General features: G+C 49.7%; 1 protein-coding gene across 3 annotated transcripts in view; it reads left to right on the forward strand.

The window, feature by feature from the left end:
* GTF2IRD1 (GTF2I repeat domain containing 1) overlaps positions 1-13,785 on the forward strand; it is a 106,515-nt gene extending 92,730 nt beyond the window's left edge. For all 3 annotated transcript variants that reach the window (XM_060268566.2, XM_060268568.2, XM_088658251.1), the window contains 5 exons: positions 3,047-3,124; positions 5,444-5,636; positions 10,486-10,523; positions 10,824-10,963; positions 13,502-13,785. In XM_060268566.2, the coding sequence (XP_060124549.2) occupies positions 3,047-3,124; positions 5,444-5,636; positions 10,486-10,523; positions 10,824-10,963; positions 13,502-13,570 (518 nt within the window). In that variant the 3' untranslated portion in view covers positions 13,571-13,785. The remainder of the gene's footprint in view (positions 1-3,046; positions 3,125-5,443; positions 5,637-10,485; positions 10,524-10,823; positions 10,964-13,501) is intronic.
* Positions 13,786-14,109: the final 324 nt, after the last annotated feature.

The raw sequence follows: 14,109 nt of genomic DNA on the forward strand, positions 1-14,109 counted from the left end.
TGCTACTGAAGGAATTTTTTTATTTTACTTCGATCCAGACCAACACGGCTACCTACCTGTAACCTTCATTTTACAGCTGAACTGTGGCACTCGCTGCCACAAGATGCAGTGAGGACCTGATCCTTGGACAGCTTTCAAAAGGAGATTAGGCAGAAGGATAAGACTATGGATGACAAATAGCCATCAGGATTAGTGGCAGCGTGCCCTTGAAGAGCAGTCGCTGGGAAGCAGCCACCACAAGATTAGTCTATGGCTCCCATGACCTGTTCATAGCTATTCCATTGGGGGATCTGGTCTGATCCTGCAGAGTTCTCCTTATGTTCTTAGGTTAGCTAGAGAGGACCTTACTCCTAGGCTGAAGGAGCTGACCAAGGCATTCTACAGTAGCCATGAATTACAACGTCTCTGCATTTTATATCTCTCATTAATTGCAATTGTCAGCAATGGCATCGGAGTAGGTCTTTGGGGCAGAATAAGGAAGAAGTTTGTTTACTTTTTTGAACTATTTATAGACAGCACTTCCATTAAAAAAAATGCAGCATGCAGAATTACTGTGAGATAAATAAAAACAGCAGTAAATTCCGGCTGGCCAAAAAGGAAAGTCACCTTGCAGAGCGCTGAGTAACAGTTTATAGGAGACGCCTGAAGGAATGTAGGGATAATTCCCGCCGAGCCTCTAGCGGCAGGGAGTTCCACAGGGCACAGATTGCCGCATTAAAGGCTTGGAGGCCTCTAGTAAAGACTGGCCAAACCCCAGGGGTGTGAGGAACCTCAGGGAGTGGCCATCAAAGGATCGACGCAGAGCATAAGGAATGAGATGGTCCTTTAGATACTTTGGACTCAAGTTGTGTTGAGACTGCGGGAGAGCGAGATCATACTCACATCCGGCCCGTTGGGACTTCTTGCGTCCTCAAGAGCAACTCAAGGGGTGACAACGGCTGCATTGGCACCCAAGGGTGCTTCCAGGATGATGGGATTTTTGTGACCTTGCCCACCACTATGAGTCGCAATGATGGAACGGGAGCAGTCAGCCCCTGGTGCGCAATGGCACCTTCTGAAGCACACCAGTGGCTCCTGAAGCACACTGGTGGCCCCGCCATTTCCCCCATCGATGGTGCGTAGCTGGGGACACACCATAGCTGGAGGAAGTCTTGTACATCCTGCATAGCTATCTTTTTGAGGCCGGCCTCTGCTGTCGCGAGGGGCTTGAGCAGCTGTGCCAAAAGCCAAGGTTTCGGATAAAAACGGTCCAGACTTCTCTGTCCTTGCATTGCACCCAATATTCACTGCCTGAGGCAGGTGCAGGGAACCTGCAGCCCTCCAGGTGGCGCTGTACTAGGACTCCCATCGGGCATTGCCAACAGTCAGGCATTATGGGAATTGTAGCGCAACAGCAGTTAAGAGCTGCTCAGCAGGTGGAAGAGGATCACAAGAGGTGATGGCCTCTCCTTCCTTGGAGGTTTTTAAGCAGAGGTTGGATGGCCATCTGTCATGGATGATCTAGTTGAGATTCCTGCATTGCAGGGGGTTGGACTAGACGATCCTCAAGGTCCCTTCCAGCTCTACAGTTCTATGATTCTGTTAGCACTCAATGAACCACAGGTTCCACATCCCCGGCGTAAACCCTACTGAGTTTGAGGTACCGTCAGTGTGACTCAATGTGAGGCAGCTTCCTTTGCTTGGTGCTGTTTCAAACCGAGCAAAATACCCAGCCGCGTTTTTCAGTCCAGAGTTTGCTTTCTTTGTCTGCTACCATCAACACACCCACGTCTGCCAAACTGAGCATAAGTGGCGGGAAGCTCAAAGAGCGAAGGGGAGGCCGAGCCCCTTTCCTCCGGATCCTTCTAAATCCTTCAGGCCAGGCACCCCCAAACTTCGGCCCTCCAGATGTTTGGGACTACAATTCCCACCTTCCCTGACCACTGGTCCTGTTAGCTAGGGATCATGGGAGTTGTAAGCCAAAACATCTGGAGGGCCGCAGTTTGGGGATGCCTGCTTCAGGCCATCTTTCCACCCTGATAGCATGAAAAGCTGCAGACCTGGGTGGCAACAGGCCATAGATCATCTTCTTCCAACCTGGTGCCCTTCTGGGTGCTTTGGACTACAACTCCCATAACTCCCGGCAAAGCTGTGTTGGCTGGGGCTGATGGGAGTTGTAGTCCAAAAAGTCCGAAAGGCACCAGATAGGGTTGTCATAAAGTGCCTGTGTTGAGGACCCCAGAGGGCCAGATCTGTATCAGTCCTGCCCCTCAAGTACCCAAGCTGACCCACACCTTCAAACTGGCTTGCAAATTTTTAATTTGTTTATTAAATTTATATGCTACCCTTCATCTGAGCCTGGGGCTTCGCAACTATGACATAGTGAATTGAGCAGAATGGGAGGCGGAAGGCAGGGAGGGGGAGGGGGACGAATTTTGGCCTTGTACAGGGTGCCCCTGAATTTTTAAAGACCAAGGGCGAAATGCCTCCCACTCCTCACATTGAAGTGGAGTCTTCCTGACAGTAAGAGCTGTTCGACAGGGGAATTTGCTGCCAAGGAGTATGGTGGAGTCTCCTTCTTTGGAGGTCTTTAAGCAGGGGCTTGACAGGCATATGTTAAGAATGCCTTGATGGTGTTTCCTGCTCGGCAGGGGGTTGGACTGGATGGCCCTTGTGGTCTCTTCCAACTCTATGATTCTAAGTCCAGATGCAGCTCCTACACACAAGCTAGACAGTTAGCCAGTGCAGTGTAGTGGTTAGATTGTCGGACTAGGATGTGGGAGACCAGAGTTCGAATCCCCACTCAGCCAAGAAAGGTCACGGGGGGTGAAGCGTGGACCAGTCACCCTCAGCCTAGTCCACCTCGCAAGGTTGTTTGGGGGATAAAATAGGAAGGCATGCGTACGCCACCTTGAGTTCCTTGGAGGAAAGGCGGGCAGTTAACGTAACGAGCTAAAATAAACCAGGCGGAGGCAAACTACGTGTCACATGCAGTGGGTTATGTCAGCAACCGGATGGGTGGGAGGAAGCGCTCTCAAGGTTACAGCTCCGCTTCCTGTCTCCGCAGACGAGGATGACGCCAACCGCTTAGGCGAGAAGGTGATTCTCCGAGAACAAGTGAAGGAGCTCTTCAACGAAAAATACGGTGGGTTGCCTTGCTCTGTGAGCGACACTAGATCTGCCGTGGTGGCGCTGGCGGTCAGCGAAAAAAAGGTTTTGCCTCTTGCCCAGTGATATCCAATGATGGCGCCAGGAGAACCTCCCCGGGAAAGCATTCTGTAATCAGGGGGCAACCACTGAAAAGGCCGTGCTCCTCTCGCCCCTCTCTGGGCATCCCATGGAGGGGGGCCTCAAGAGGACGACTGCAGGGTCTGGGTTGGTTCCTAAGGGGAGAGGTGGATAATTTTGGAATCACAGGAAACGCGGGCTGAGTGCAACTCAGTGAGGCAGAGGGGCAGCAATAGGAAGGCTCAAGGAGGCCTTGTGTAATCTGGCCTCCTAAACTCCAGCAAGTGCAGGAGTTTGTGAAAAAGGCTTCAGGAATACAGTGGTGCCTCGCAAGAGGAATTTAATTCGTTCCGCGAGTCAATTCGGTTTGCGAAAAATTCGTCTTGCGAATCGCGGTTTCCCATAGAAATGCAGGAAATTTCTTTTTTTGCCCATAAGGTGAAGGTAAAGGTAAAGGGACCCCTGACCATTAGATCCAGTCGTGACCGACTCTGGGGTTGCACGCTCATCTCGCATTATTGGCCTTCCAGGTCATGTGGCCAGCATGACAAAGCTGCTTCTGGCGAACCAGAGCAGCACACGGAAACGCCGTTTACCTTCCCGCTGTAGCGGTTCCTATTTATCTACTTGCATTTTTGACGTGCTTTCGAACTGCTAGGTTGGCAGGAGCTGGGACCAAGCAACGGGAGCTCACCCCCGTCACAGGGATTCGAACCGCCGACCTTCTGATCAGCAAGTCCTAGGCTCAGTGGTTTAACAACAGCGCCACCTGGGTCCCACCTGGCTCCCCGTCAGGGAATCGAACCCCGGTCTCCCGCGTGACAGGCGGGGATACTCACCACTATAGCCCATAGGAACGCATTAATTAAATTTCAATGCATTCCTATGGGAAACCGCGATTCGCAAGACGAATTTTTCTCAAGACGAATTCGTCTTGTGACTCACCATCAGATCGCAAGACGCATTCGTCTTGCGAAAAATTCATCTTACAGGGCATTCGTTTTGTGGGGTACCACTGTAAACCCTAAGGAAAACTCCATACCTGCTGCCTTGCAGGACATCTTGGGGAGAAGAAAGGAGTAAACCCTACACAAAATCTAAGACAGTTGGATGCCGCCTTGTGCGTCTCCTTCCGGTAACTCCTGCAGCCAAGCTGGTGCCAAACGTATTGCTTTGCTTTCCTTTGGACCACATCAGCAAGGCCCGGGTGTGTGTGGTCCTGTTGTCTGGGCAGCCCAGGTCACCTTGCGCCCCAGGGAGGTCAGTCCAATGCTTCTAACTCAGCCAAAACAACACAGGAGGTAGCAGTTATGAGTTAGCGGTCTCTGCCGCTGCAGCAGGTGCTAAGATTCTCCCGGAGTTTGACTTCACCCGTGGGTGGCACACTCCATTCTCTCGCTTGACAAACAGCACACCACACGTATCTCTCTGTTACTTCCAAGTCTGCTTGCTGCCTCCTTCTGCCCAGTTCGTGAAAGAGAATAGGCCAACTAACTTTTACTCAGAGTAGATGTTCACAGTTACGACTTAGGACCAGCCGTTCCAGGGATGTTTTGGAAACCACAAACAGGATGGGGACCAGGCCGGTTCCCTTTTTGCTGTGAGTTGTGGCAGCGTTCTCCGTCTTTTGCCTTTTGCATCCCGCTACAGTGGAACCTCGGTTTATGAACACCTCGGTTTACGAATTTTCAGTTTACGAACGCCGTGGACCCAGCTGGAACGGATTACAGTGGTACCTCTACTTACGAATTTAATGTGTTCGAAACGCACATTCGTAAGTAGAAAAAAATTGTAAGTCGAATCCCATAGGAATGCATTGGGAGAAAAAATTCGTAAGTCGAAGCAAGCCTATCTAAAAATTTGTAACTAGAAAAAATCCTATCTAAACCGCATCCAAGATGGCGGACGGAGCTCCATTCGTAAGTAGAAACATTCGTAAGTAGAGTTATTCGTAAGTAGAGGTACCACTGTAATTCACTTTCCATTACTTTCAATGGGAAAGTTCGCTTCAGTTTATGAACAGACTTCCGGAACCAATTACACCCATGCTTCGGGTTAAGTACGCTTCAGGTTGAGTACTCCGTGGACCCGTCTGGAACGGATTAATCCACTTTCCATTACTTTCAATGGGAAAGTTCGCTTCAGTTTACGGACGCTTCAGTTTATGAACAGACTTCCGGAACCAATTGTGTTCATAAACCGAGGTACCACTGTATATCCTTCGCTGTTGTTACAGGAGAAGCTCTGGGCCTGAACCGCCCCGTCCTGGTGCCATACAAATTGATCAGGGACACTCCCGACGCCATCGAAGTAACTGGCCTGCCGGACGACATTCCTTTCCGAAACCCCAACACCTACGACATCCACCGGCTGGAGAAGATCCTCAAAGCCAGAGATTGTATCCGGATGGCGGTTACCAACCAGCTCCAGTAAGGGCGCCCCAGTTCCCACCTCGCACCTCCGAGCGCTTCTGTTGGATATGTAATGTCACAGTGGCCTCTGCTGCTTTGTTGGTTTAATTGCGGCAGAATTGCAGCAAGTGAATTTATCAGAACATACAAACACAAGTCGATTCATTTATTTACCGCATTTTCCTCCACAGCACCTGGGGTCAAAGCAGTTCACGCTAAGAAACAATCTAAAGATGGTAGTTCAAAAATAATGGCTAGCCCCCTCCCAAAGTATAATATCGCTGGATAGCTCAGTTGGTTAGGGCGTGGTGTTGATAATACCAAGGTCGCAGGTTCAGTTCCCTTATGGGACAGCTGCATATTCCTGCATTGCAGGGGGTTGGACTAGATGATCCTCAAGGTCCCTTCCAACTCTATGATTCACTAATAACATAATAGCATATGATTGCCAGCTCATTTCTGGGCCCAGTTCAAGTACTCACATTGGTGTTTAAAGCTCTAAATAACTTAGGCCCCAAATATCTGAAGGATCATAAAACATTAAAAACGGTTTAAAACATTTCAAAATAACAGTTGCTAATTTGTATTGAATTGTTTTAGTATATACCGTCTTCGTATTATTTTAAAGAGAAGTGGTACATAAAACTTTTTCAATAAACAAAGGCAAGCAAAAACAAGACAAAACCACAGTTTGAAACAAATTACACTCACCAGAAAAGAGGGGGTCCTAAAAAATAGACATCACAAGGGTCAAAGGCCAAGTTAAAGTGGAGCATTTTCAGCATTCAGTACATGAGAAAAGGATCTGGGGGTCTTAGTGGACCACAAGCTTAACATAAGTCAACTGTGTGATGCAGCAGCAAAAAAAAGCTAATGCTATTCTAGGCTGCACCAACAGAAGTCTAGTGTCCAGATCAAGGGGCGTAATAGTAATGCTCTATTTTGCCTTGATCAGAACACACCTGGAGTACTGTGTCCGGTTCTGGGCACCACAATTAAAGCTGGAATGTGTATAGATGAGGGTGACCAACATGATCGAGGGTCTGTGTGAGGAATGGTAGAGGATCTGTCTGGAATTGTTTAGCTGTTGTCACAGATGGGTGTTGGCTACTCCCGAGTAAGCACTCCACACATCCTCTGGATTTTCATAGTTTTATTGTGCATGCTATATACAGTGGTGAGATGTCTCAAATCATGTCTGCTCTGCATGGGGCAGAAGCCCACAATGGCGTCTCGTGGGCTCTGACCCCCCTTTTAAGACTGGGCATCCACACGCCCCTCCTCCTTGCTCTATGGGTCCTCCGTGGTCCCAAAACAGGCTCCTGAGGTGCCCTTCTACTTACTCCCTCCTTTCCAGCCCCTGCTGAAGCTAGCTCCTCCCCTGCTTCCCTGCTACCAACCTGGAGCTGAGCCACCAGGACTCTGCAGAGCCCTGGACCCGTCTTAACCCTTCCTGTTCCTGATTTAAACTCCCAGACTTGCTGCTGCTCTCCCATCTGATGGAAGTAAGCAGAGTGGCCTGCTCTCTGCAAGCTCTCTCTCTTACATCCACTCCCCCTCCAGGCTCCCCCCTCCCCCCTTTCTGAGGCCTGGGTTGCCTGGTCTGATGTCTGTAAAGAGGGCTGGAAGCCTGACAGGTCTTCCTCCTCTGCTGTAGTGTGTGTAAAATCCTGTTCCCAGTCGGTGCTGGGTGGCTGGTCCGTGTAGTTCCCTCCGTTGTCATCCTCCTCCTCCCTCTGGACAATTGCTTCCGATTCCCGGAGGGCTCCTTGGGTCTGCGTCTCCCAAGCTCCCCACCTGGGATCGCCCTCCCCCTCTGTGTCCCCTGTGCTACTGACATGTGGTGGTTCGGATCTGTGGGAGAAAGGAGCGTGCAGTTCCAGTGTGCGGCCCTCCCCTTGCATGGTGTGCATAGGTGCCTCCGCGTTTTGGGAAGCAGGAGTGTCCTGCCTGGCCATCAGACATTTTAACCCCCCCTCCCCCCTTCGGGAGCCCGGGCTCGCTGTGGCACTGTAGACCTCCTCCTCTTCCTTTCTTTCTGGAACCTCTTGGCTGCCTTCTCCCTCCACCCTTCTGTCTAGTGTATTTTGTGTGATTTCCTCCCCCTCCCTCCTGTCAGCGTCTTGTGTTGGATGTGTGTCACGTCCTCTGAACCTTGGGCTTTCCCTAAAGTGCGAGAGCAAAGACCTTTGACCCACGGGATGGACCTTCCTCGCTGTAGGTACTTCCCCCCTGAAGGTGACAGGGTTGATCTGTGTCAGAACCTTGAAGGGCCCCAGCCTTCTGGGTGCCAGCTTCTTCCCCCTTCCCCCCATGGGAAGGCCTTCTGACCACAGCCAGACCCTGTCCCCTCCGTGGAAGACCTTCTCCAGTTCCCTGTGATGGTCTGCCCCCTCCTTGTAAGCCTCATTGCCCCTTGCCACGTCTCCATCCAGTTGTTGGTGTACTGTCTCCCTCCTCTCACCCCATGCCTCAATAGGTGGTCCCCCAATCTCCCCCTCCCCCTGCTCTGGGAAGACTCTGGGGTTTCGCCCAAGACTGGCCTTACTGGGTGTGAGCCTCGTGAAGACGTGTACTGCATGCCCCTCCGTGGGGTTGTCATGATATTGCTTGAGAATTTTCCCTCTGAGGGAGTTTTGGGGCATATCCAAGGCTCCATTGCTAAAGAGTAAGCCCTCTTTCTCTGCAAGCCCTTCCCCTGCCCCCTTTCCCTCCCTCAAGTCCCTCCGTATGTTCTGGGTAAAAGTGTCCTCTTTGGTGAGTTTGCTCAGTTCCTCTTCCTTCATCCCCGTCTCTGAGGATTCGGCTTCTTTCATTTTCACGATGGCCACAGTGGCTGCGCTCTCTCGGTGTTCTCCTCCTTTCCTGCAGTGCTCCTTGCCGTCTGCATCTCCAAAGGTGAGATCTCCCCGGCGCTGGCTGCCCACAGGGTCATTGTCCATTAAGTCCAAAGCTAGCACTTCTGCGTGCTTGTTCACTGTCATCTTCCGAGAGGGGGGTCTGTTGCGTGACCTCACCCTCCTGCAATTCCCGGCCGCCTACGGTCAAGACGCTCATGGGCAGCTCCCTTGGGAAAATGGGAATCTGATTCTGCTTAGCCAAGTCCACCGATAGGAAATCGTTGCTGCTGCCCCTGCGGAGAAGCCCGACTGTCTCCTGGGTCTGGCCTCTTGGCAGCTGCAGACTCACTTCCATCTCTTTGTCGTGCTGTGGGGTGTTACCGGAGGGCTCAGTTGTTGGTGCTCCGCCTGGCCCCTCCCCTCCTGATCTGGCATCCAGGCTTGTGTCTGTGCCTGCCTGCTCTCGCCATTCCTTCCTCTGGGGGCAGTGTTCCACCAAGTGGCTGGGTGCATTGTAAAGGCATCTCCCGCCTTTCTCTTCCCTCTGTTTTCCCGCGTCAGCGTTTGAAAGTACCCGCGCGCGGGCTTTGTCCCTCTGCATCACATCTGGCTGGAGGGGTCTGTGCTGGGCTGCAGCTGCCTCCCCGGGACTGTATGGGAACTTGTGGCCGCTGCCTTTCCCCTCCGTCTGTCCCCTCTGCCCGGACTCGCCTCTCAGCCTCCTGCACTTCCACGCCACCATGCCTCTCAGCCTTAGAGCCAGCTTGTGCTGAGGGTCGCCCTACAAAGCGCTGGCCCGTGGCGGCAATCAGCTCCTCAGCCCTCCTGAGTGTCCTCTCTGCTTGTCCAGCCTCCGCTCCTCCGGCTTGGCTGTGTTCAGAGCTGCTCGGTTCAGTAAGCCTGGCTTCCCCTGTGCCCAGGTGCCTACCTGGTGCTTGAGCCGTTCCATAGTTGCAGAGTGCTGGCTGCAGCTTGCTCTCTGCTGCTCCCCTCACGCGTGCCAATCCTTCCTTGGCATTTCTCTCTTCCGATTTAGATGCTGCCACGTTCCCAGGTCTCTCCCCTCGGGGTAGCCATCAAAAGATTGTGGGCTTGCTGTCACAGATGGGTGTTGGCTACTCCCGAGTAAGCACTCCACACATCCTCTGGATTTTCATAGTTTTATTGTGCATGCTATATACAGTGGTGAGATGTCTCAAATCATGTCTGCTCTGCATGGGGCAGAAGCCCACAATGGCGTCTCGTGGGCTCTGACCCCCCTTTTAAGACTGGGCATCCACACGCCCCTCCTCCTTGCTCTATGGGTCCTCCGTGGTCCCAAAACAGGCTCCTGAGGTGCCCTTCTACTTACTCCCTCCTTTCCAGCCCCTGCTGAAGCTAGCTCCTCCCCTGCTTCCCTGCTACCAACCTGGAGCTGAGCCACCAGGACTCTGCAGAGCCCTGGACCCGTCTTAACCCTTCCTGTTCCTGATTTAAACTCCCAGACTTGCTGCTGCTCTCCCATCTGATGGAAGTAAGCAGAGTGGGCTGCTCTCTGCAAGCCCTCTCTCTTACAGCTGTGATTCCTGTATTTCAGGGGGTTGGTCACTAGATGATCCTTAGGTGCATTCCAACTCTGCACTTCTACGATACTATGTTTCTGACAGTAGCCCACTGGGCAGGAAAGAGATGGGAGAGAAAATAGGAAAGCAGGAGGGGGGGGGCTTTTATTCACCCCAGATTGATGAGCCCTGGGGGAGCATCGTCCTTGCCAGGATACGAAGCTTGTGCATTCTGTTATACATACTTCCCTGGGATTAAGTCAATGGAACATACCTCTGATTGCACAGATAAAGGCACCTCTTCTGTTTTGATTACAAGATTGTAGACTTTTCACAGGGACTTCCAAACTCTTCTTTGTCTGCAAAACTTTGTCTTGTTTCATTTCCTTAAGAATCACCATCAATCTTTCACTATGCAAATGCCATATTTTTAAATTTATCCATTCATTTTTATTTCTTTTTTCTTTTCTTTTTTTTACACTGCAGGCCCTTTGCAGACCTAGGATCAGAGGCCAAACAGCCAGGTAGGTTGAAAAGCGAGGTGGAGGGGAGATTAAAAACAAACAACCCCCAACCCCAAAACAGTCTCTCTTTGCCCGTAAGAACTTCAGAAGAATCCTGCGAGTCTCTTAAAACTTCTAGTAGGGGGAGGATGAGATTTTAAGTGGGAGAGGGTTGTTGTTTAATCCTTCCCCGCACTCGTGGTTTCCGCACAACTAGGGCACTGAAGGTGTGTGTATTGTGTTGCGAAGAATAGTGGGGTGGGAAGCAGGAGGGCTGCTTCAGTTCCCGTTTGAACCCATGTCCCCCTTGGATGTCCCTAGAAAACGATAGCACCATTCCCAAACGGAAGCGGAAGAGGATTTCGGAAGGGAATTCCGTGTCCTCCTCTTCATCATCATCATCATCTTCCTCCTCTTCAAATCTGGAGTCCACGTCAGCAACCAACCAGATCTCACTTGTGGTAAATATACACCAAGGGGCTTGTTTTTTGCTGAAGGGGAGGGTCAGTCTGTGTCTGGACTACACCACCTCAGAGTGTGGATCGGGCCTCCCATCACACTGTTGACATGAGTCAGCAGTGTGATGCAGCAGCTAAGAAAGCCAATGCAATTCTGGGCTGCATCAATAGGAGTATAGCATCTAGATCAAGGGAAGTAATAGTACCACTGTATTCTGCTCTGGTCAGGCCTCACCTGGAGTACTGTGTCCAGTTCTGGGCACCACAGTTCAAGAAGGATACTGACAAGCTGGAACGTGTCCAGAAGAGGGCAACCCAAATGGTTAAAGGCCTGGAAACGATGCTTTATGAGGAACGGCTTAGGGAGCTGGGTATGTTTAGCCTGGAGAAGAGAAGGTTAAGGGGTGGTATGATAGCCATGTTCAGATATATAAAAGGATGTCATATAGAGGAGGGAGAAAGGTTGTTTTCTGCTGCTCCAGAGAAGCGGACACGAAGCAATGGATTCAAACCACAAGAAAGAAGATTCCACCTAAACATTAGGAAGAACTTCCTGACAGTAAGAGCTACTCGACAGTGGAATTTCCTGCCAAGGAGTGTGGTAGAGTTTCCTTCTTTGGAGGTCTTGAAGCAGAGGCTTGACAGCCATCTGTCAGGAATGCTTTGATGGTGTTTCCTGCTTGGACTGGTCTCTTCCAACTCTATGATTCTATGACTGAACGCACAGCACGTCCGCTGCGTTCAAAACCCAGTGTTGCCCTAAAGAGGATTCAGATGGAGGGCTTTATCAAATGCTAGTGCTGCTCAGAGTAGACCCACTGAAAATAATGGGCATTGCTAACTTACAATCACATAACTGTAGAGTTGGAAGAGACCCCGAGGGTCATCAAGTCCAACCCCCTGCAACGCAGGAATCTCAGCTAAAGCATCCATGACCAATGGCCATCCAACCTCTGCTTAAAATCTTCGAAGGAAGGAGAGTCCACCACCTCCCGAGGCAGTCGGTTCCACTGTTGAACAGTTCTTAGTGTCAGAAAGTTCTTCCTGATGTTTAGGCTGGATCTCCTCCCCAGAGCAGCAGGAAACAAGCTTGCTCCATCTTCCACAGGAAGGCCCTTTAGATATTTGAAGGTGGCCCTCATACCACCTCTCAGTCTTCTCTTCTCCAGGCTAAACATCTCCAACTCCTCTACTGTTCCCCATCAGGCTTGGTTTCCAGACCCTTAATCGTTTTGGTTGCCCTCCTTTCCACATGTTCTAGCTTGTGAACCGGCCTGAGAAGGCTTATATTTGGGGCTAGAAAAATATCCCCTAGACCCAGGGAAACCAACGCGGTATCCTCCAGATATTACTAGACAGCATCTCCCACATCTTTGGCCATTGGTGTAGCAGGCTGGGGCTGATGGGAGTTGCACTCCAACAAATTTGAGGTGGCCCACATTGACTACCCTTGGTCTAGACAGGCCCCATTATAGAGCACTAGCTTCCTGGAATCCCTTGGGGGTTCTTTGTTTGTTGGCTGTTTCGAGGGCTGCATCTACACAGCTATAAAAAAACATTCTGAAAACGCTCTGGAAGAAAAACCATTTTAAAGTTCACAATGGAAAAATTCATAGAGTTCTGATTTCAGCTCTACAGCACCATCTGGTGTCACAGTGTTATAACACATTTATAATGTTTTATGTTTACAAATGTAGCTGAGTCCTTGTACTCATTGTGGTACATTAGCCGATTTGGTTAAAAGGCTTCGTGTTTAATAAAAGCACACTGTAATTAACCAGGTATAGTGCTTTTTTTAATGCTTTAAAAAAATTAATTGCTTAAAAATCAGTGAGTAGCAGGCAGTAGCTTAGAAGAAATGAAATTCCTTCTCTTCTACCAATCGTAGATGTGTGTGCTGTGTTTGTAGAGTGTGGGAAGTCATGTCCAATTTTCGGTTGCGCCCCCAGCTGGCATGCCAAGGGTAAAAGTGGTTTGGGGGCTAATGAAGGTTCTCAACCCTGGTTTAGCGCTGCGAGATCAAGCTCGTCCCTGTTCTCCTTTCCCAGTGTGGTTGCAAGGAGATTGGAAGCTTCGATTAACCACAGTTTCGTGTGTTAACCCAAACCGTAAACTATGGTTCATCTTAAATACAATTAGCAAAAACAAGCCAGCTTCATGACCTATGGTTTGAAGGTTGACTTGCTGCCATGAACCATGGTTAGCTAATAACCACTAACCATAGTTAAAGACTCATTGCAGTTTGTCCAGGTTGGAACATCACCAAATAACATGAAATGCAAGTGAAAACTTCCAAACACCTCCTGACAGTCACACCAGGAGGAAAGGGGAACAGTGCAGGTCCAAGGCTCACTGGCTCTTCCGAGTTAATGTTCAACTATGTGCAAATGTAGCCATCCCATTTGGCCCTAATGCAGCCCAATATTTGCAGTGTTGCAATGTCCTTTTGTGTTTTAAAATTTATTATTATTATTATTATTATTATTATTATTATTATTATTATTTTAATGAGTTTTCCCCTCTCTTGCTTCCCCCCCCCAGCAATGGCCGATGTACATGTTGGACTACGGAGGTCTCAACGTTCAGATCCCAGGACCCATGAATTATTGAGACCTCATTCACCGAATTGGAACCTCAGATTATATAACACACAAACACACACAAAAAAAGAAATCTCTGACAATGTGTAATTTTTTTGTACAAAGTGTATATTCCAATATGTATCGATGCCTTTTAGTTTTTCCAATGATTTTTACACTATATTCCTGCCGCCAGGGCCTTTTTGAATAAAAAAAGGAAGTGTTGCCTTGCTCTTTAAAAAAAAATGTTTTAAAGTTATTGTTGAGCACGTCTGCATGCTTACGGAGAAGGAAGTCCCATTGAAAACAGTAGAATGTGATGCCAGTTCTTGGAAGCCCTACCTGGTAGTAGGCCAGTCCCACCAAGCCAATTTGGGTCTCAACTTCTTACTATTATATTTATTACACAGCCTTCATCAGAGGGTCCTGGGATGGGTAATATAAAATACAGTATTAAAAATGATTTAAAACAAATTTCTGTTGCACTAGAGTGGGTACTAAAATACATATATCTTGAGTGTTCAGAGGCCAAGGCAGGGATTGTCAACCTGGTCCCTACCGCCCACTAGT

This window comes from Zootoca vivipara, chromosome 14 (genome assembly GCF_965207765.1).
Source record: "Zootoca vivipara chromosome 14, rZooViv2.hap1.1, whole genome shotgun sequence".
Classification (NCBI taxonomy): domain Eukaryota; kingdom Metazoa; phylum Chordata; class Lepidosauria; order Squamata; family Lacertidae; genus Zootoca; species Zootoca vivipara.